At 42.6% G+C, this 22,666-nt stretch overlaps 1 protein-coding gene across 3 annotated transcripts in view; it reads right to left on the bottom strand.

The window, feature by feature from the left end:
* Nucleotides 1-10,734: 10,734 nt before the first annotated feature.
* LOC134655705 (serine/threonine-protein phosphatase 2A 56 kDa regulatory subunit delta isoform-like) overlaps nucleotides 10,735-22,666 on the bottom strand; it is a 66,534-nt gene continuing 54,602 nt past the window's right edge. For 2 of the 3 annotated variants that reach the window (XM_063511165.1, XM_063511164.1), the window contains 5 exons: nucleotides 19,638-19,768; nucleotides 16,569-16,686; nucleotides 16,119-16,231; nucleotides 14,965-15,127; nucleotides 13,089-13,322 (listed from right to left, as the gene is read on the bottom strand). In XM_063511165.1, coding sequence (XP_063367235.1) covers nucleotides 13,089-13,322; nucleotides 14,965-15,127; nucleotides 16,119-16,231; nucleotides 16,569-16,686; nucleotides 19,638-19,768 — 759 coding nt within the window. Of the gene's footprint in view, nucleotides 10,889-11,841; nucleotides 12,002-13,088; nucleotides 13,323-14,964; nucleotides 15,128-16,118; nucleotides 16,232-16,568; nucleotides 16,687-19,637; nucleotides 19,769-22,666 lie in introns of those variants that run through there. The other variant, XM_063511166.1, reaches the window with a different exon arrangement.

Here is a 22,666-nt window from a genome sequence, read left to right as displayed (position 1 = left end):
CAATGTGTAAACAGGCTCCAATGTGAAGGCCAGCCACACTGAGTGTAAGGCCTGAGTGGACGCTCGAGTTGGCCGTGCAGCAGGGCGTAAATGCAAGCGTATAGGAGCGGCCTTAGTGCACGCTGCTCAAATCACTTGTGAGCCCGACGCCACGCTGCACGCCCCGCCGAACGCACCGCTTCGAGCGTCCACTCAGGCCTTACACTTATTCCGCAGCCACACTTAGCCGCAACCTTAAATCCTTTTGGCGTCTAACAGTGAATCGAAGCATTTATTTGTCACCTTTGGCACGCCAAGCACGTAACTAATGACAGGCTCGTCATTTTCCTCAACCGTCGGGCAAAAGAGACGCAGCTATAAGTTAGAGTAGCAAGCAACCAGTGCTGTATACATATACTAAAAAATAGCACACTTAGTTAAATTAAGCACGAAAACTCTACGAGTGTTTGCGTTTTAGCCCGACGATTGAAGGAAATGTTTAATTAAAACTAAAGAAAACTCTTATGAGTGCCGTGTAGTCAACCAGATTAGTCTATTACGATATATCTATTAGTTAAGGCATAAACTATGGCTAGTCCCTCGTGATTCCCTCTAAGTAACAAGATACTGTTTAAGCGCTCAACAAATGTATTAATTGATCAATAAGTCCATGTGAACATAATATTGGTCCTTCTTAGATTTGGTTTTGTAAAAGCTATCCAATTAAGTGTAAGGCCTGAGTGGACGCTCGAAGCGGAGCGTTCGGCGGGGCGTGCAGCGTGGCGTCGGGCTCAGGAGTAATTTGAGCAGCGTGCACTAAGGCCGCTCCTATACGCTTGCATTTGTTTAACATGCACGCCGCACGCCCCGCCCCGCTGCACGCCCAACTCGAGCGTCCACTCAGGCCTTACACTAAGCTAAATAACAAATTGTGTCATAATATTTTTAATAATGTTAATATCCAGGGAGGAAAATGAGGACTACGTTTGTATGAAAAGGCGATTTCGCGCGGCCTCGGTGTATCCTCATAACCTCTAGCCGCCCATACCATATAACCTTGCCAAGCAAAATGAAATTTTATTTTGTCAACACAAAGTTCAAATTAGAATGGAACAGGAGACCTTTTTATAGGAACGTAGGAAGGCCAGGAAATCCGACAATGATCATTATTTTGATATGATCCAGCTCTTTAATCATATATGCAAGTACATAAATGCAATAACAGTATAACAAGTTTTTTTTTACACAATAGGGACCTATTGTACGAGAAAATGAATTTCCTGTTTTAATTTTACTTCAAGTATTCCTTTGAGAGATGTACAATATAGATGTATGATGCAAATAGCACAAATACATATGGTCAATACGAATATGTGTAGCATACGATTGAGTGTGGCTGGCCATTGGGCCTGTTTACACAGTCATAAGTGTTTATTGCGAGTTCATACAATCCAAAGTCAATCAATGTGTAAACAGACCCCAATGTTAAGGCCAGCCACACTTCTCCCTATGCCACACTTACCCGTATTGACCTTACGAGTAACTTGTTACATAGTTAAAAATAACTCAATGCATATTTGGTTCGTAAATAATAAATAGAACTACATTACGATGGCTTGTTATAAACATTATAATAGATGAATGATGCGAGTCGGCCAAAAGTCTGTGCGGTTTAGTTATAATTAGCGAGTAGCGACCCGCCCCGGTTTCGCACGGGTTAACAAATTTTACAAATTATACACAAACCTCCCTCAAGAATCACTCTATCGATAGGTGAAAACTGCATGAAAATCCGTTCAGTAGTTTTTGAGTTTATCGCTAACATACAAACAGACAAACGCGGCGGGGGACTTTGTTTTATAAGCTGTAGTGATTATAGCATTCGTATTAGTTGGGATCGTCGAACCCTTTGACCGTTACACCTATTACATATATCGTAAACCTTATTGAAATGAACGAAGGTATTATTAAACTTTAACCGCGCACGTTTGTGGCCTGCTTTAGCGGTCAAAAGGTTAACCTGTGTTTGATAAGGACCCTGTCCAAATTTTTCAGTCATGCGTTTTCATTATTTTGAAAACTATGTGTTTCTGCTCTATACGGTACGACCGAGCGATGAACCCACGATTTTAGTCCACACACATACGTGACATACGAAACGCAAAACAGTGTGTCAATTCGAGTTTTGAAAATAAAAAAATCCTTCATGAATTTAATATCGCCCTGGTCTTCAGTTCGCGCTTTTAATGGTCGATAGGCCGCGACAGTATCTCTCGCGCGAGATAGACTACCCGTCTCTTTCTAACTAATACAGTTATAAAAAGACAGGTAGTCTATCTTATAGGTGACACAGCTCAGGTAAGCAGGAAAACACATCAAATATTATATGTTGGTAATTCATAATAATCAATCAGATTTATATAATATGTTTTCCCATTTCTTTTAATAACTTTATTTTCTTTTCCTTTTGTAAGAATTTGATATGTTTTCTGAAAGAGCTACGAATTTGTATGATTCCATGTACATATGTATATTTTCTAAATCAAATTTCTATTACACCTTATGTGTATAATTGCATGAATTCTATAGTGATTTAAATTGTATTTTTTTTTCCTTATTTTCTCGTAATGCATGTTAATTATAAGATGTAATTATTTTTGAAAAGATGTGTCCCGCCGAGTTTGTTGCCGGTCCCATAATGGGATACCCTCCTCCAATTGAGGGGGGATTTAAATCTTCTCGGGGCAGAGGTGTAGGGTTGGAGCCGGTTAGCTTTATTTGACGTTCATAAGCGCATTGTAATTATGCCTACTTGAATAAACTATCTTTTATCTTTATCTTTATCTTTATCGCGCGCGAGATACTGCCGCGGTGCACTCGCGGTTCAAACGCGAGCTACATAATGTTAGGATATAGTTAGAAATTTTCTCAGGCACATGGAATGCATCTATAAGGGCTTCTTTTGGCTTTGCCGTCGTTCGGTAAAAACATTAAAATTAATTAGCTGATGATCGTCATTTGTCCCTCTCTATGGCATAACGACAGATAGGGACAAACGACGATCATCAACTGATTAAGTTAGCAGCCGTTTATGATTAACGCCATAACACTTTAGTACGTTGTCATACCGATCTGGCCCCTATTTCACCACGGCGACAGGTGCGATATTTCTACAAATGTCACTGTTGCTGTCGTCACAGGCATCCATGGACTACGTTTACCGCTTACCGTCGGGCGGGCCGTATTCCTGTTTGCCACCATCATTGTATTATTTAAAAAAACTTTATTATATCGGCAAAAAACAGGTATTTCTCTTTCGAAGTTTATGATGATGATGATGATGACAATTGTCACACGATTTAATAGAACTTTCGGTAATTCTTGACAGAAAATGAGTTCTGTGTCGGAATTTCGTGACAATTGTCGTGTTTCTTGCGACAATTGTCATTAGCTTCGCAAAATAAGTATTATTTATTGGCGATATAATGGAGTTTATTAAAAATTTATATGTTGGTGGCAAATAAGCACACCGCCCGTCCGATGGTAAGCGGTTACCGTAGTCTATGGAGGCCTGTGACGTCAGTAACAGTGATGTCGACAATTGTCGCACCTGTCACCGTGGTGAAATAGGGGCCAGGTAGTCTATTTTTTACGGTACACTCTTCATTTTCCTCGCGTTGTCCCGATCTTCCCACGGCTCATGGGAGCCTGGGGTCCGCTTGGCAACTAATCCCGAGAATTGGCGCAGGCACTAGTTTGTACGAAAGCGACTGCCATCGGACCTTCCAACCAGGGATGCTGCGAATATCCGCATCCGCAACCGCGGGACTTCCGCATTATTTTCAACATCCGCATCCGCATCCGCATAAAATCGATGCGGATTTAATGCGGATGCGGATGTGGAACAGTTCGGTACAGGAACGTCTTAGCAACGGCGTAAGTGCTAGACTGCTAGGTAATTTAGTCATTAGCCAAAAAAACCTATTAGAAATTAGCAGTCAAGCGCGAGTGGGACTTAATGTACGGAACCCTTGGAACGCGAGTCCGACTCGCACTTGGCCGGTTTTTTTAATAAAAATTACTAAAATCTAATATTTGACGTTTTTAATGTACCTATCTTGACATCCGCATCCGCATCCGCGGATGTGAGCCTTTAAAAATCCGCATCCGCATCCGCGGATGTCAAAAAATTGGCATCCGCAACATCCCTGCTTCCAACCCAGAGAAACTAGGCCTTGTTGGGATTAGTCCAGTTTCCTATAGTATAGACTATAGTAGTGTCATATGCTTCAAAATTCAAATGCATTAATAGTTATTTACAGTACATATGGGGCTACTTTTCCGCACTAGTGCGCAAAATAGCACTTTGCGTGCGTATGTCGAAGCTTTAAAGTGCCATATGTACTGTAAAACGTTGTTCGATACACGTGCGAATAGGTAATTCGCAACTCGTGTCGATTTAAAACACTCCCTTCGGTCGTGTTTTAATTTATCGCCACTCGTTTCGAATTTCCTCTTTTTCGCACTTGTATCGAAAATAACTATTTCGAATAACTATTTCGAGTTGCGAATTACCTATTCGCACGTGTATCGAACAACGTTTTACAGTACATATGGCACTTTAAAGCTTCGACATACGCACGCAAAGTGCTATTTTACGCACTAGTGCGGAAAAGTAGCCCCATATGTACTGTAAAATGTTTTTATCTCTTTTTCACTATATCGCTATGTCAGATGATTTCGCAAATGGAATGGTGATTTATATATATTTTAATACAAAAATAATTTAAGTAATACAAGCTTGCCGGCGCTTTGTGATTCATATTGAAATCTATAAATAATTCATTCTCGCAACATTTAGATCACATTAGTACTAATGGACCGAGAGTTGAACGTTTTTATGACTACATTTTACACTATTACGAGTCCTATGTGTATGAAAACAAAATACAATTTGCTATGGCAAGTATAAACATGACAATATTTACTATAGTGACATTTTAATGTTAAACGTTCAACTGTCGTACCAAAGTGGGCTTAGCACTGGAGCCCCGCGATAGTATCTCGCGCGCGAGCTAGACTACCCGTCTTTTTTCTAACTGTATTAATTAGAGAGGGACGGGTCTATCCCGCGGGCGAGATACCGTCGCGGCGCTCCTGTGCTAAGTCTACAGATCACATAAAAACATTAACAGAACTACATTTTTATATAAGTATGCGTACTAACTATTTAACTCGGCGGAGTATCTGTCACTTCTAGAGGTGTTTAACGCATAGTATTGAAACACCTTTATAGGAAAATTGTTGATATTGTTCATATTCTATACTTTGACTTTGTTTCATCAAACATTCGGCGATACAAATTTCGTCCACCCGCCACAGAGGAGAGGGCCTACCGTGAAATTCTAAATTTCGTTATCTGTCTCTATCACTCTTGCATATTCGAGCGATAGTGAGGCAGATAACGAAATTTTGATTTTTGCGCTAAACCCTCGGGTACTAAAATTTTTATCAACATTTTTTTTTTAGGTAATGTCAGTGGACGTAAATGGTCGAATAATTACCGAATCTTCACCCCCCTTTCGCAACACTAGGGTGACTTTTGTATTACTGTAGGTACTTGATTAAAACTAAAACTCACAATTCGATTTCATTATGTTGTGTTACTTACTGGGTTATAGACATTTCGCTGCACGTCTATTTTTCTACATGGATATTTTGTTATAGACCAATCCATAGTTACCAGCATTTCATTTCGCCGAGATACGACGACGAGCGAAGCGAGGAGAGCAGTTTCTCAGTACCGCCGATCAGTTTCAATATATACCACAAGGCGTAGTCACTAGAGCGTCCTGCCGCTGTCACTGTTCCGACGACCATTGATCAGTTTAATGATCAGGGATCACTGTTCCGATGATCATTGGTCACTGTCCGCCACCATGCTGATCACGGTCACGGGATCACTTTTTAGAGGATGGGCTGGGGAGCGTTGGTGCCCGTTTTATAGTGGTTAATCTGTGGAAGAAATTATGCGAATAAATATTATATCCAGATTTTTTTTTATAAATATAAATAAATAATATACGACATTTTTACACAAATTGACTAAGCCCCACGGTAAGCTCAAGAAGGCTTGTGTTGTGGGTACTCAGGCAACGATATAAATATGTAATATCAGGAACAAATATCTGTGCTCATCACACAAATAAATGCCCTTAAATGGATTCGAACCCGGGACCATCGGCTTCACAGGCAGGGTCGCTACACACTAGGCCAGACCGGTCGTCCAGTTGGAGCATAGTTTCGATTTTGGGAGGAATACACTATTGGGGTAGATATCATATTAGGGATCCCTTTGTTTCCCACATAATTATTGCTTCGAATTTCGATACTCAGAAATTGATATCCATATGATTTATGGACATAATCATCAATAGTCATAATTTTTGTTAAGTACAACGTTTCATAGTTCTAATATTAATGATCTATAATATTAAACACTATAATCACAAAAGTTATAAAACTGATGAGTATAACATTCAAAGATCTATCAATAATTATTCAGAAATATTTTAAGGCATATATTTCATCGTACTAATGGTCGTTAATCATATCTTTTTAATGTCATCCCTTTGTTTCCCATAAACATACTGTTTGGAATTTCGATTGTCAGAAAATGATATCCTTATGATTTATGGACATAAACATCAATGTTTATAATTTTTGTCAAGTATAATGTTTAATATTTATAATATTAAAGAGCTATAATATTAAACACTATAATCATAAAGATTATAAAATTGATGAGTATAACATTCAAAGGTGTAGGTAACAATAATTATTCAGAAATACTTTCAGGCTTATATTTTAACGGACTAATAGGTCCTTAATCATTATCGTTTTAATGACTAAAGTGAATTACGTCTAAGAAACCAAATCAATAACTTCCTTCATATTATGTCATTATTACTCTACTCTCTCTACTATTAGATATTTGAAAGTTCATTTCATTATGATTTTTCGATAATAATTATGTCTTATTAAAGTTATGATGAAAAACGTTATGAAATGATAAAAGACGATTTTACCTAATATAAATTACGTCTTAAGCGATCAGTATAGAAACGAATTAGAACAAAAGAAACTTATTTCCCCATCAGGTAGGTTCGTTAGTTACCTTGTGTCCCTCAGAGCGGAAATAGGAGCCAAGCGGGGCTCCGTCGACTCGTTGGCGGGACAAAATGGCTTAATAAGCTACATGAAAAATAAGAAATGGCGGGAAATCAGTAATCCAAACAAAAAAAACCTGTTTCCTCAGCGAGGTTCGTTAGTTACCTTGTGTCCCTCAGAGCGGAAATACGAGCCCCGCGCAGCGGGGCTCCGTCGACTCGTTGGCGGGCCGAATTGGCTTAATATGCTACATGAAAAATAAGAAATGGCGGGAAATCAGTAAGCCAAACAAAAAAAACCTGTTTCCTCAGGTAGGTTCGTTAGTTACCTTGTGTCACTCAGAGCGGAAATAGGAGCCCCGCGTAGCGGGGCTCCGTCGACTCGTTGGCAGGACGAAATGGCTTAATAAGCTACATGAAAAATAAGAATTGGCGGGGAAATCAGTAAGCCAAACAAAAAACAATCTGTTTCCTCAGGTAGGTTCGTTAGTTACCTTGTGTCCCTCAGAGCGGAAATAGCTCCGTCGACTCCTTGGCGGGACTAAATGGCTTAATATGCTACATGAAAAATAAGAAATGGCGGGAAATCAGTAAGCCAAACAAAAAAACCTGTTTCCTCAGTTAGGTTCGTTAGTTACCTTGTATCCCTCAGAACGGAAATAGGAGCCCCGCGCAGCGGGGCTCCGTCGACTCGTTGGCGGGACGAATTGGCTTAATAAACTACATGAAAAATAAGAAATGGCGGGAAATCAGTAAGCCAAACAAAAAAAACCTGTTTCCTCATGTAGGTTCGTTAGTTACCTTGTGTCACTCAGAGCGGAAATAGGAGCCCCGCCGTCGACTCGTTGGCGGGACGAAATGGCTTAATAAGCTACATGAAAAATAAGAATTGGCGGGGCAATCAGTAAGTCACACAAAAAAAAAAACCTGTTTCCTCAGGTAGGTTCGTTAGTTACCTTGTGTCCCTCAGAGCGGAAATAGGAGCCCCGCGCAGCGGGGCTCCGTCGACTCGTTGGCGGGACGAAATGGCTTAATAAGCTACATGAAAAATAAGAATTGGCGGGGAAATCAGTAAGCCAAACAAAAAAAAAACCTGTTTCCTCAGGTAGGTTCGTTAGTTACCTTGTGTCCCTCAGAGCGGAAATAGGAGCCCCGCGTAGCGGGGCTCCGTCGACTCGTTGGTGGGACGAAATGGCTTAATAAGCTACATGAAAAATAAGAATTGGCGGGGAAATCAGTAAGCCAAACAAAAAAAACCTGTTTTCTCAGGTAGGTTCGTTAGTTACCTTGTGTCCCTCAGAGCAGAAATAGGAGCCCCGCGTGGCGGGGTTCCGTCGACTCATTGGCGGGATGGAATGGCTTAATAAGCTACATAAAAATAAGAAATGGCGGGGAAATCAGTAGGCCAAACAAACGCGTGTATGTAAACAAGTAGGCATAATAATGTTATAGCTAACTAATCACGTGACTACCTAAGATTATAACCTGCGAAAAAAGTCCTTATAACAATTATTATAATCAAGTTTATAGCCTTCAACATTATGTAATGGTATACCATCTGGACTTTGAATATTATGAGTAACAAATTTTATGACTAACAATAATGATGACCTGCAAAAATCGGAACTCCAATTTATATTGTTAAATTTTATGACTATTGACAATATAACTAATAAAAATTATGATGGAAAACGTTATGGACTGATAAAATCGGAACAAAAAATTTATGTGAACCAATAGAGACCCATCATATTATCGCCAAAGTAGTGTTCAAAAGTTCATTTTATATCTGTTGTAATTTTCAGAGTTAACACCGCATTCGGTATGAAGTTATTCGAAGGGTCGTGACCTTATAATAAAGGATCTTTCTGTTCACTGGGGCCCTCTTGGGTCGTACACCTGCGGTTTATTTCACTTTGCTGCACTATAACTACGCCACAAGTTGCAAGGTTATTAGTTCAACGAAATTTGACAACCTGTTTGTTTGGCCTAGTCATCAGTGACCCCAGTGAAAATTCCGGTAAGCAATAAGCACAAATATCTGCTAGTGAAGTTATCGGGTGGCGCGATAACGATGCCTGTCTGACAGTCAAAATCCGGACTGTGTCGTTCTCTTCAGCAATTTTAGGATGTGGTTTGTAATGAAAGGGGACCCACGTCCGCTAGCACTTTCCGGGGTCGGGCGGCGGACTCCGGTACTGGTTGGAGTGGTTGGTTGAGCCGGATGATATGCTGGAGTCGGAATCAGCTCTTTGCGGAGGCTGAGGTTGGTAGAGAGGCACTCACGTCCGCTAGCACTGGTCGGGGTCGGGCGGCGTGCTGAGGTACTGGTCGGCGCGCTGGTGCTGGATGAGCGCGGCCACGGTGCTGGAGTCGGGTGGCAGCTCCTTGCGGAGTGGAGCTTGGCCGAGAGAGTAGAGAGGCACTCACGTCCGCTAGCACTGGTCGGGGTCGGGCGGCGTGCTGAGGTACTGGTCGGCGCGCTGGTGCTGGATGAGCGCGGCCACGGTGCTGGAGTCGGGTGGCAGCTCCTTGCGGAGTGGAGCTTGGCCGAGAGAGTAGAGAGGCACTCACGTCCGCTAGCACTGGTCGGGGTCGGGCGGCGTGCTGAGGTACTGGTCGGCGCGCTGGTGCTGGATGAGCGCGGCCACGGTGCTGGAGTCGGGTGGCAGCTCCTTGCGGAGTGGAGCTTGGCCGAGAGAGTAGAGAGGCACTCACGTCCGCTAGCACTGGTCGGGGTCGGGCGGCGTGCTGAGGTACTGGTCGGCGCGCTGGTGCTGGATGAGCGCGGCCACGGTGCTGGAGTCGGGTGGCAGCTCCTTGCGGAGTGGAGCTTGGCCGAGAGAGTAGAGAGGCACTCACGTCCGCTAGCACTGGTCGGGGTCGGGCGGCGTGCTGAGGTACTGGTCGGCGCGCTGGTGCTGGATGAGCGCGGCCACGGTGCTGGAGTCGGGTGGCAGCTCCTTGCGGAGTGGAGCTTGGCCGAGAGAGTAGAGAGGCACTCACGTCCGCTAGCACTGGTCGGGGTCGGGCGGCGTGCTGAGGTACTGGTCGGCGCGCTGGTGCTGGATGAGCGCGGCCACGGTGCTGGAGTCGGGTGGCAGCTCCTTGCGGAGTGGAGCTTGGCCGAGAGAGTAGAGAGGCACTCACGTCCGCTAGCACTGGTCGGGGTCGGGCGGCGTGCTGAGGTACTGGTCGGCGCGCTGGTGCTGGATGAGCGCGGCCACGGTGCTGGAGTCGGGTGGCAGCTCCTTGCGGAGTGGAGCTTGGCCGAGAGAGTAGAGAGGCACTCACGTCCGCTAGCACTGGTCGGGGTCGGGCGGCGTGCTGAGGTACTGGTCGGCGCGCTGGTGCTGGATGAGCGCGGCCACGGTGCTGGAGTCGGGTGGCAGCTCCTTGCGGAGTGGAGCTTGGCCGAGAGAGTAGAGAGGCACTCACGTCCGCTAGCACTGGTCGGGGTCGGGCGGCGTGCTGAGGTACTGGTCGGCGCGCTGGTGCTGGATGAGCGCGGCCACGGTGCTGGAGTCGGGTGGCAGCTCCTTGCGGAGTGGAGCTTGGCCGAGAGAGTAGAGAGGCACTCACGTCCGCTAGCACTGGTCGGGGTCGGGCGGCGTGCTGAGGTACTGGTCGGCGCGCTGGTGCTGGATGAGCGCGGCCACGGTGCTGGAGTCGGCGGGCAGCTCCGACTTCTTGCGGAGCAGGGGCGCCGGCTTGGCTGAGGTTAGACCTTGCTTGCGAGCCTGCCAAAGATAAGTAACTAAAGTCAATATTTGCAAGCAGAATATTAATAATTAAGTAGGTATTTTCAAATTTAAAAAAAAACAAAATTATTTTAAAAAAATTCATAAGTATTTGGGGCATTATCTATGAAAAGGGACCTTATTGTCGATGGCGCATACGCCACTCAGCGTCGCGCGGCATTGTATTTATATGGGAGCATCGTTAACAAAGGCGTAAGCGCCATCGACAATAAGGTCCCTTTTCATCGATAACGTCACATTTATTTTTGTAACAATTAAGAATTTATTATTTTATTTGCATTAAGAAGCGCCCGGATTGCCCTAATGCGGTAGTTGCGCGCCCGTTTTTGTGCGCTCCCCTTTTAGATTGTACACAGATATATATTAAAAATATGAGGAGATTGGACATGCCGGTCACGCCAATTGTGACAGTACGTATTAACGACCTATCTTTTTCCTATCAAAAAGTGTGGGGCTGGTCTAGAAAATCTAAATTTTGTGTGATGTAATCAATGGACGACCCCTAGGTAAGTTTTTTATTTCGCACCAAATAAACTACTAAGTTAATCAGCTGATAATCTTCGTTTATCCCTCTCTATGGCATAACGACAGATAGGGACAAACGACGATCATCAACTGATTAAGTTGGCAGCCGTATGTACACAGACAATCCAACCTCTAGACATAGCATAGTCGCGCTACCCCCTCTGCCACACATACGGTAGCGTTACTCCATCTTCGAGTCAATCCCGTGCCGTGATTGGTCCGTGTAAAGACGTGTCTTTACACGGACGTGTCTTTACTTTGGTCTGTTCCGTGGAACAGACCAATCACGGCACGGGATTCGCTCACCTCGTCCCCCCGCACCCCCGTATTTTTGGCAGCATCGATTTCATGAAAGAATTGGCCAGTCTAGAGGTTGGATTGTCAGTGCGTATGTATATCCCACAGACCTGCGTGGCTTCTCTCTCGATCCTGGTATAGCTGAGGTCGGGCGCGTCGTCGACGAACTGTATGTTGTCGTCGCGGCGCGGCGCGGGCGGCGGCGCCTTGGCCGCCTTGGCTTCCAGCCGCTGCCATAGCTCTTCCCTTTGTAGGAGGCGCTCACGCTCTCTGAAAAAAACCTTGGTTTAAAGCACGGACTACATTCATATTGGACCTAAAATTGCCCATAAGTGTCACACCACAAGTCAACTAGACATCACAATTTTCACCCTAAGTGTAAGGCCTGAGTGGACGCTCGAAGCGGAGCGTTCGGCGGGGCGTGCAGCGTGGCGTCGGGCTCACAAGTGATGTGAGCAGCGTGCACTAAGGCCGCTACTATACGCTTGCATTTGTTTAAAATGCACGCCGCACGCCCCGCCCCGCTGCACGCCCAACTCGAGCATCCACTCAGGCCTTACACTAAGTGCCACGCCACAGACACTAGCTTCTTTTGAGCATAGACGCCGACGCTAGCGGATTTTCGTAAGGTTATCCTATAGATAGGTTAGGTTAGGTATGTTTTATGGCAATTCTGAAAAGTGACGCGTTTCTGAATCAAATGAATTATGACTAAGGAAAATGCGGACAAACAATATATTATGACTTTAAACTTTATGGGAAACAATAGAGACCCGTCGTCATATGTATCACTCACTTGTGCTTCTCCTGTTTGTACTGCTGCTTGCACTCGTCGAAGAGCTTCTGGTTCATCTCCATGAAGAGCTTGAGCGCGTTGTAGACCAGCCCGTGGATGGTCTTGTTCCAGTGGCTCTTGGTGTTGCGGTACAGCGAGGGGACATGATAGGCAGGAGGTGCCTCTGATGGTAGTGTCATATGTACTCACTTGTGCTTCTCCTGTTTGTACTGCTGCGTGCACTCGTCGAAGAGCTTCTGGTTCATCTCCATGAAGAGCTTGAGCGCGTTGTAGACCAGCCCGTGGATGGTCTTGTTCCAGTGGCTCTTGGTGTTGCGGTACAGCGAGGACATGATGGGCAGGAGGTGCCTCTGATGGTAGTGACATATGTACTCACTTGTGCTTCTCCTGTTTGTACTGCTGCGTGCACTCGTCGAAGAGCTTCTGGTTCATCTCCATGAAGAGCTTGAGCGCGTTGTAGACCAGCCCGTGGATGGTCTTGTTCCAGTGGCTCTTGGTGTTGCGGTACAGCGATGGGACATGATGGGCAGGAGGTGCCTCTGATGGTAGTGACATATGTACTCACTTGTGCTTCTCCTGTTTGTACTGCTGCGTGCACTCGTCGAAGAGCTTCTGGTTCATCTCCATGAAGAGCTTGAGCGCGTTGTAGACCAGCCCGTGGATGGTCTTGTTCCAGTGGCTCTTGGTATTGCGGTACAGCGATGGGAACATGATGGGCAGGATGTGGTGAGCGTTGTCCGATATTAGGGACATTATGTACTCGTTGTTCCAATAATAGAGGGCGCGCTCGGCCACCTGTAATTATATAGAAGGTTATAAACTACTAGCGACCCTCCCCGGCTTCGTACGGGTTAACAAATTATACATAAACCTTCCTCTTGAATCACTCTATCTATTAAAAAGAACCTCATCAAAATCCGTTGCGTAGTTTTAAAGATAGATAGGGACAGGCAGCGGGAAGCGACTTTGTTTTATACTATGTAGTGACATAAACGACTACGCTGACGTCAAACTCATCTTACGAGTCAAGGGAATTTGGAACTTCTATTAGCTATTGGTTCAGCACGGAGCGCCGCGACAGCATCTCGAACGCGAGATAGACTAATGCGCGAATGGGGTTGGCCGGTCAAAGTATTTAGCAGATGGCGCCCCTTTTTCTATGAGAAAAATAACAAATATTGACACAATTCTAAGCATTGAGGGGGCAAGCTATGATGGCGCCATCTATGCAAACCTTTGACACTTGCCAACCCCAATAATAAAGTTAGAAATATACGGGTTTATGACAAATCGTCAGGTGACAAGCAAAACTCACTAATTACTAAAAAATATTTAACCAAAAATCAACTTTCTTTTCGTACTTTAAAACTTCACTATGGTTATGAACTTTTGGTGGTACCAAGTGAGTTTTGCTTGTCACCTGACGAAATACGAATGTTTCCGAGACAATACGATGGCAAAGGATTGTTCACTACATCTGTATAGTTTGTAGCTTTCTAATAGAGCCCGAAGGCTAATCCTATTGTCTATTGTTAAGTAAAACCGCTCGTGCCACGTGCCACAACCACCTGCATAAAAAATCGGTACTTCGGTTACTGAGTGCCGGCGAGTCGAACGCTACAGAACCAATCTAAAATGTGTCATCGAGATGCGTAACAAAGGCGCGTTATCGGAGAGCGCACCTACACTGGTTTTTTGAGCGTTGGACTACCCCGCGCTCAGGTGCCAAATAGAATAATTAGGACCCTTTTTTTGCAGGTAAGTAGCACGTGCGGTTTTACTGAACAATAGACAATAGGATAAGCCTTCGGGCTCTACTAGAAAGCTACAAACTATACATAAGACGGGGATAGAGAAAAAAAAAACCGGCCAAGTGCGAGTCGGACTCGCCCATGAAGGGTTCCGTATTTAGGCGATTTATGACGTATTAAAAAAAAACTACTGGCTAGATCTCGTTCAAACCAATTTTCGGTGGAAGTTTACATGGTAATGTACATCATATATTTTTTTTAGTTTTATCATTCTCTTATTTTAGTAGTTAGGGGGGGGGGGACACACATTTTACCACTTTGGAAGTGTCTCTCGCGCAAACTATTCAGTTTAGAAAAAAATGATATTAGGAACCTCAATATCATTTTTGAAGACCTATCCATAGATACCCCACACGTACGGGTTTGATGAAAAAAAAAATTTTGAGTTTCAGTTCGAAGTATGGGGAACCCCAAAAATTTATTGTTTTTTTTCTATTTTTGTGTGAAAATCTTAATGCGGTTCACAGAATACATCTACTTACCAAGTTTCAACAGTATAGTTCTTATAGTTTCGGAGAAAAGTGGCAGTGACATACGGACGGACAGACAGACGGACAGACATGACGAATCTATAAGGGTTCCGTTTTTTGCCATTTGGCTACGGAACCCTAAAAACCACTGCTTACTTGGAAGTGCGGGCTGGAGACGCACTTAGCGAGCTGCCTGAAGAGCGGGTCCATGATCTTCTGGAACTCGGCGGGCTCGATCACGTCCAGGATCTCTTCCATCTCGTTGAGGAACATCACCTCCTTGGGCGAGTGCGTCTTTGGCCAGTATTTTAATAATGCCCTGTAGTCAATACTCAGTATACAATATCGTTTGCGAATTGCGAATACTACAGGTTGGTACAGTGTGAATTGAGGTTTATATTTTCGTCTAAATCTTTTAGGACAGCTACAGAGAAAACTAATAGCAAAGAAAATTGTGTACGAACGATATTTAGAGATGAGATCAGGCCATTTCGTGGCACTTTAATCTTATTTTGTGTTTTCTTTCATATTATGTATTGTCTGTGCTTATGAATAAATTATATTCTATTCTATTTAGCTTAGAATAAATAAAAAAGTGGAAACATTACTGTCTTGCGTGAGACTTAAAAACTCAGGGCCTCTGGATCAAGTCTCACCCAAGACAGTAATTTTTCCACTCTTAAATTTATTCTAAGCTTAAAAGCATCGTTAGCATTGTAATTATGCCTACTTGAATAAACTGTCTTTTATCTTTATCTTTAGCAGACGTTTCTGCTTCTTAAAAATTAAGAACGATATTTAAGCCAAAAATCTTGAAAAAAGATCTAGGTAGATGCGGAAAAAGAACACTAACTTAAAAATCTAATTATCACTGTCATGACGACAGTATGATAATTTGTTGTGTGCGTGACATCAAGTTACGGCCGATACCTTTACCTGTAGCTTAGAACCGCTTCACTTAATCTTAAGAACTTTCTATTTAATTTGAAACCCTCGCAAACGCACTAATATATACGTATTACGTTCGCAAGCATTTTTAATAATAAACATAATAGATACAAACCACAGACAATCCAACCTCTAGACATAGCATAGTCGCGCTACCCCCTCTGCCACACATACGGTAGCGTTACTCCATCGTCGAGTCAATCCCGTGCCGTGATTGGTCCGTGTCTTTGAACGGACCAATCACGGCACGGGATTCGCTCACCTCGTCCCCCCGCACCCCCGTATTTTTGGCAGCATCGGTTTCATGAAAGAATTGGCCTAAGCTCAGTCTAGAGGTTGGATTGTCAGTGATACAAACTCACCTAACTACGGGTTGTGTTAAGGAGGGGTCCTTCTCTAAGAATTGTACTACGCAGTAAGCTAGCTGGGGATGGTACACAGACAGAGACTTCGCCTTGTGTAGAGGTAGCAGCACCTGTTGACAACATATTTTATTAATATTTCGTCACCATGGGATTTGATAGCATTGCCGCATCAATTTGGCGAGTGGAAAAATTTGTATTAATCTTACTACCGCATAAAATGTGACGTTCCACGCGGCATATTGGAGCGGCGTTAATAATAGCGTAAGCGCCAATCGTCATAAGGTAACTTTTCTCGTGGGACGTCACAAATGTATCTTTGGCATAAAAACAAAACACTCTAAGTAACAAAGATAGAAATCATCTGAATTCTTCTGAAAGAATTCAGGACGAGTAAAGCCTTAGTTTTGTTGTAAAATCGACACTATCCTCATAGACATAAGCACTCACCCTGAGTAAGAACATTTTGTGTTCCTCCTTCAACGGCAGCGCGAATCCGTTTATAATGGAGCCGAGGATCTCCAGTAATTCCGCTATTCCATTATGGTGTTCTGTCTCGTATATAAACCTGAAACAATACATAGTTACTGTATACATATTTTAAATCATTCGAAAGATTGATTCAGCCGACCTCACGGATTTGACAAACAACGAAAATTACTCTAAAAGAAAAAAACTAGAGTAACATCGAGTTTGAATGACTTCAATAAGGCTGACCTAGCTACGATAACGACTTTATTGCTGAACTGTCCAATCTGTCTGTTCTATCAATAAAAGTAGCGATATGATTTTCAAGTCACCTCTAACATTGTCTCATGTCGAATTTGGCGACACACGCTCAAAAAAACAACAAAGAGACGAGATTTTCTTTAAGTTGCGATGATATGTCAATTCTGCCATGATAAGCTTATGCTTGCATGGCAGAATTGATATATGATTTATGCATGGTTAGTTATCTATACCATGCATGCATTAGTAAATTTAGATTGAACGTGTACTTTAGTGAGAGAACATGGTATACAATCAATTGAATTTATCTTCAAATACACATACTTGTACTCTTGCAATCAGAGTGTTGTATATCAATTAAATGTGTATTGTGTACTTATCCATTTTCGTTCGTCTCTTAGGTGTACAAAAACTATTATACAACCATATGCTAAAACATTTAGGTACGCTGTATGGCGTCATCGTTTAATAACTCTAGTTTTTCACCTTGAGGCCATTTCGTTACACATGTGTGTAACGGCCACCTTTGACTTGAGATAATTACTAGATAATTAGGTGGATTTGGGCTCGCCGCGATGCGTAGTTTTTAATTAACTCTATGCTCGATTTAATTCTTTGATCTAATAAGAAGGGTCCACTGCTAAAACGTGTTAGACTTACTAGTGTTTCATGCCACAGTCACATAAGATGGGTTCCCAAAATTCAAGGGTACAATTAAATTACGATACGAGCCGTAGCCGAGTTTTGTAATAAGATAGCTGTCGATTTTAAGAACGTGTTATGTAACCTCATTTTTAATCAAGCAGATACGTCTGCAAGCGCAAGCGTCAAAATCCTTTAATTAAAAAAAAAATAGTTATGTGAATTTGCACATAATACTGTATGCAATGCACACAGCATAACCAGTTGTTATGGTGTTCGAAAATATAGAGTTACAGAGGGAGACAACAAAATTTCAATTTTCAATCTTCCCGGTGGCACACCTCGGACACTGGCGATCAAATGTATGAAACAAACGCGTTCCTACGCACACAGCCTAAGCTCGTGTAGGTGAACGCGTACCATGCTTGTGTGAGTGAGATAAGACATTGTAGGGTAACTGTGAGGTAACCGAGAGCGGGTCTCAGCGGGTGGGCGGCACTTTCAACGGGAGGCAGGGAGCGTCCATACTGTATGCTAGTACTCTTTATTATACTGTGCCGGTGGTCCCCTGATTTGACTGGTTTGGTTAAGTACCCTGTTGCGTGTTATTGGCCGTTACTTAAAAAACTATTAGCGTCATTTAAACGTTAATCGTTATTTGACTTCTGTACCTTATAATTATTGCAATTTCGCCCACAGTCCAATCTCTGGTTATAACTTCACAAGTAAGATTAACGAGTCAGGATAGTCTCTCAGTAAGAAATACTCAGTAAACTATGCGATCAATAACCAGATATGTCATTACCACGTCATTGCCGACGAAACTATTCCATTGTCGTATGGGAACGGTTTTTGCGACAATTCCGCTACCTATTTATAGAATAATCGATGTTTTTCTACATGTTTTCCTTCTAGTTTCTGTAAAGAGCGAGGAAGGACAAATTGTGATGAGACTTAAGGATATCGTTTGTTGTCAGTCGGAAAGTGCATATTAACGCATTCACTGCCAACGTTTTAGTAGCTACGCTCGTAGCCGATCCCAGCGTTTTCCGGCTTTGTAGAGGAAAGCGACTACGAGCAGGGAACCCGCTCGGCGCACTCAATGTGCCTTTTCGAATACAGCACGCAATAGTAATTCTTACTGAAATGTGTGAAGGTGCATTGTTAAACTTTACTCATAGTTAGTCGTCTAATGCTGCCTATGTCGGTCAAAGGCTTAATAATTAGGACGTAAAGTATAGGTACCTAAGGTAAGGTAGGCATGTAGGTGGAAGAAAACGCTCTTTAGCGATAAGACCACTTGTAAGGCGGACTTAATGCCATAAGGCATTATCTACCAGTCAGCTTTAAGGCCAAGCAGAGTGATTGTGGGTGGTGCTACAATTACTTTTAGGTTGCTAATAATCATGCATAAAACGATGACACTGGCTGACCTGATATAAGTTATATATAGCTGGTCAACCAAATCTTGTCAGTAAAAAAGGCGCGAAATTCAAATTTTCTATGGGACGATATCCCTTCGCGCCTACATTTTTCAAATTTGCCGCCTTTTTCTACTGTCAAGATCTGGTTGACCAAGTATAGTTCGAAACATAATAACTATGTACTTAGCTTAGGCTAGGACCATTTGTAAACGCAATTACAGTAAACCGTAACTGTGGTAAACCGCTTTGATAAAACAGCGTTGTATAACAAAGGGTTTTAGCTAATAGGCCAATTAGCTTCGACATGTCAGGTGGGGCTTAGTTAATTTGTGTGTCTTATAATATAAATTCACTTATTAAAATACGGCTAAGTGTGGTTGGAAGCGGAGCGTGCAGCGTGGCGTCGGGCTCACAAGTGATGTGAGCAGCGTGCACTAAGGCCGCTCCTATACGTGCGCATTTGTTTAACATGCCCGCCGCCAAATTTCTCCTAACCCCGACGCCACGCTGCACGCCCCGCCGAACGCTCCGCTTCGAGCGTCTACTCAGGCCTTACACTAAGGGGTGTAAAAAAGTGATATTTTCAACCAAAAGGTACCACATTGTCGGTTGTTGATAAGGTTGACTTCAAATGAAACCTATATGGTAATAGCCGCAATAGCTCCTTATTGACAACCGACAATACCCTGTTGGTTGAAAATGGCAAAAATATGCATAAACTTACCTATAAAATACGTTGTTGATCTGTTTCCGTATGTAGGCACGCAGTACTAAGAACTTTCCATATATCCGGTGCAGCGTCGTCTTAAGGAAGTCCCTCTCGCGCGGGTCCTCGGAATCAAACAGGTCTAGCAACTGCAACAAAACGTGTAGCTTAGTAACGGAAGAGAACCTTATTGCTACGAGATAAGGTATTAATGTGCGGTTTAAAAGGGACTCATCTCTCTGAGAACGCTCTGACTGTGGATGGAATGAACGGCCTTCCGAAGTTTCTTCAATACTGTGGTATATAGTCCGGAAAGCAGCGTAGGTGTAGGAACTCGAGTTGTGTCTAAATTTGAAGGAGTCGACTCGTTTTTACGCGACCCTGAGCTTAAAAAACTTTCAAGTCTTTTAAGTTCCGAGTAGAGTCCTATATTGAGTCTTTAAAGCGCAATTAAAAAAAAAAAGACTCCAGCCTTCGAAATCTTCGTATATAGAATTCGTAATTTTTTTTGTAGGTTTTATCTAAATAAACACTAAGGAAAATTGGCGTTATTGAATGACGTGTGCCGTGTGCCTAACCCATGCATTTCGTGAGACAATGCGTTTTTAGAAAACTTTTGTACATAATTTGAGAGTTCTCATTAAATGACTCAAGTTTCGACTTAATGACCAAGTAGAGTCTAAACAACGGAGTCGTGTCTTAAATATGATCAGTCAAGAGTTTTGCTGTTAGAGTTCTATAAGTCTGTTCACTGACAATGGTAATGCTTATTGCATAGACATAAGCACTGATGGTCAATTGGTCAGTTCACTGTGAACGATAGAACGTAAAACAAGATACAATACAGATTTATGATGTGTGGCGAAGAGAAGAGAATAAAGCGCCTTTTGTGCGGTTGTCACGGCATAGAGAAATAATGAATTACTTTCGCTACAGTACGAGAAACCAAAGGAATACAAAGCTAAGCCATTTGGCGACGTTGTCCGATACATGAGGAAATGGTGGAACAAGTTTATGGATAATTATAATTTATGAACGTCCTTTCGACACCAAAAATTCGGGCGAAACGGAAGATGAAAATTCAGGCGTAGAAGTATGAGTAGGTACATCAAGGGAAAGAACCCCCTCTGGGGAGCGTTGTTATCGAAATAGGAACTCAACCCGTTTGGAAACTCAAGCTACATATTATGTTCGGTTTCCTATTGTGTAAACTGTGGGTACACAACTTATTTAATATTCAGAGGACAAAGTAAAACTGTAAAAAAGTGCATAATTGAACGGTTGAAATGGAAGGTAACCGTGGTAGGACGGCAACCAAATCAAGAAGGCACAAATCGTTCGATCACGTACGGTCAAGGGCAGTGTGGCCACGGGGCACTAAAATATTAGTGCACACGTCTTGGCTATCGATTTACAGAAGTTTCCAGTTTCACCTTTAAGTTCTTGGTTAAGGCCAATGGAATTCTTCAATGATAATTCCATTGTCAAGGCACAGCTATTATCGATTGAAATGAACTGAATTACACTATGTACGATAAGAGCGTGATCGGTAAAACTTGTATTGCGATATTTTAAAGTTTTTAAACCATTTTCATTCAAACGCCTTCTGATTGTATCTAGAGATATCTTCAAACCTTTTTCTTTAGTTTTCTTGCCCAGAAGGCCCAGAACGCAATGATAGACGTGAATTTTTTGAAAACATCTGCAAGGCCCGTTTTAAATCCTATGTGGAGGAGGTCTTTTTTTATTTTTTCCCGTGTTCTGGTAAATCGTAAACATTTTTATACTCCATATAATGCTTCACCGACTTCATTACCAACGCCTTCGATTTATTTATATGCAATCAGCTTGGCTTCGTGACATTTTGGGCCCTTTCGGGTACGTACAGAAGAACACTGCCTCATAATAACGTGAATCGTAAGCTACATTCTTTTTTTTATTGATGTTTAGGTGGGAAACTGTCAAAATATTTTTATTATTTTTTACGAAGCATTGTAGGCAAAACAACATTCTATTCAGCTAATACTTTTTTTTTCTATGCCACATCCTTAAAATATATAATTACACTGGTCACGCTCTTGTCAAACACACTGTAGATGTCACATACGAAAGAAAAAAGTGACCAAGGTCTTCATATTTATACCTACTAATGACTTTTCAATCATACGATATGTCAACATAATTTGCTATTGTCAAATGGTTTTGCTCAACTTAAGTCCTGAATAAGTCCTAACACTCTGCAGGCTTATGATGGACGTTGTTATCAGCAACTATCAAGATTAAAAAAAACCGCCTGACAGAAAGTGACACTGTCACGTGGATACCTGTGACCATCATATCCATACTGGCCATTGTAATCCTTACCCGCGCTTGGCTCAAAATCAACAGCTTGTGGAATTTCACAATAAAGGCGCCATCATCCACGAGTATCTAAAATATTAGAGTTCTATGTCTTGATAATCGATTTGCTATTGCTATAACATCGAAGTCAAGGGAATAAAAATTCAGTTGATTTATTGTGATTTATTATAAACGAACTTAACAGATATTACCTATTAGAATTAGACTATCAGTCAACATAATTTGATGTTGGCAAATGATATCCATCTGGGACTAAGGGGAAGGCAGGAATATGGTTCTTATTCCTTGGCATTGTTTCGTTTTGGGTCTGTTGAAAACAACTGTTGTTTTCAACAGACCCAAAAACAGCCTAGTAACGGGTCTCGAGGTTATTAGTTCAAAAGTCTAAGTTATCGATTTCATGCAAAACTTCTCATCTAAGTTCTTGGTTAAGGGCCGATGCTACACAAATACTCTGTCTCTGATAACGTTTCCATTAACAGCATTCAGTTGCGATCGATCCCGTATCAATCTACGAGCACATCGGAAATTAATGTCCGAACCACTGACATGCTACCAGGGTAACTAGCGTCCTATTCAGAATGATCGGTGAACGTAATTTGATGTTATCACATGATTTGTGGTAATGGATCTGGAAATTGGAAAAACGCAGGGGCCCGTTTGTCAAAAGCTTGTAACTTGTAATA

Source organism: Cydia amplana, chromosome 17, assembly GCF_948474715.1.
Source record: "Cydia amplana chromosome 17, ilCydAmpl1.1, whole genome shotgun sequence".
NCBI classification, from domain to species: domain Eukaryota; kingdom Metazoa; phylum Arthropoda; class Insecta; order Lepidoptera; family Tortricidae; genus Cydia; species Cydia amplana.
This window is presented reverse-complemented; position numbering and strand designations above follow the sequence as displayed.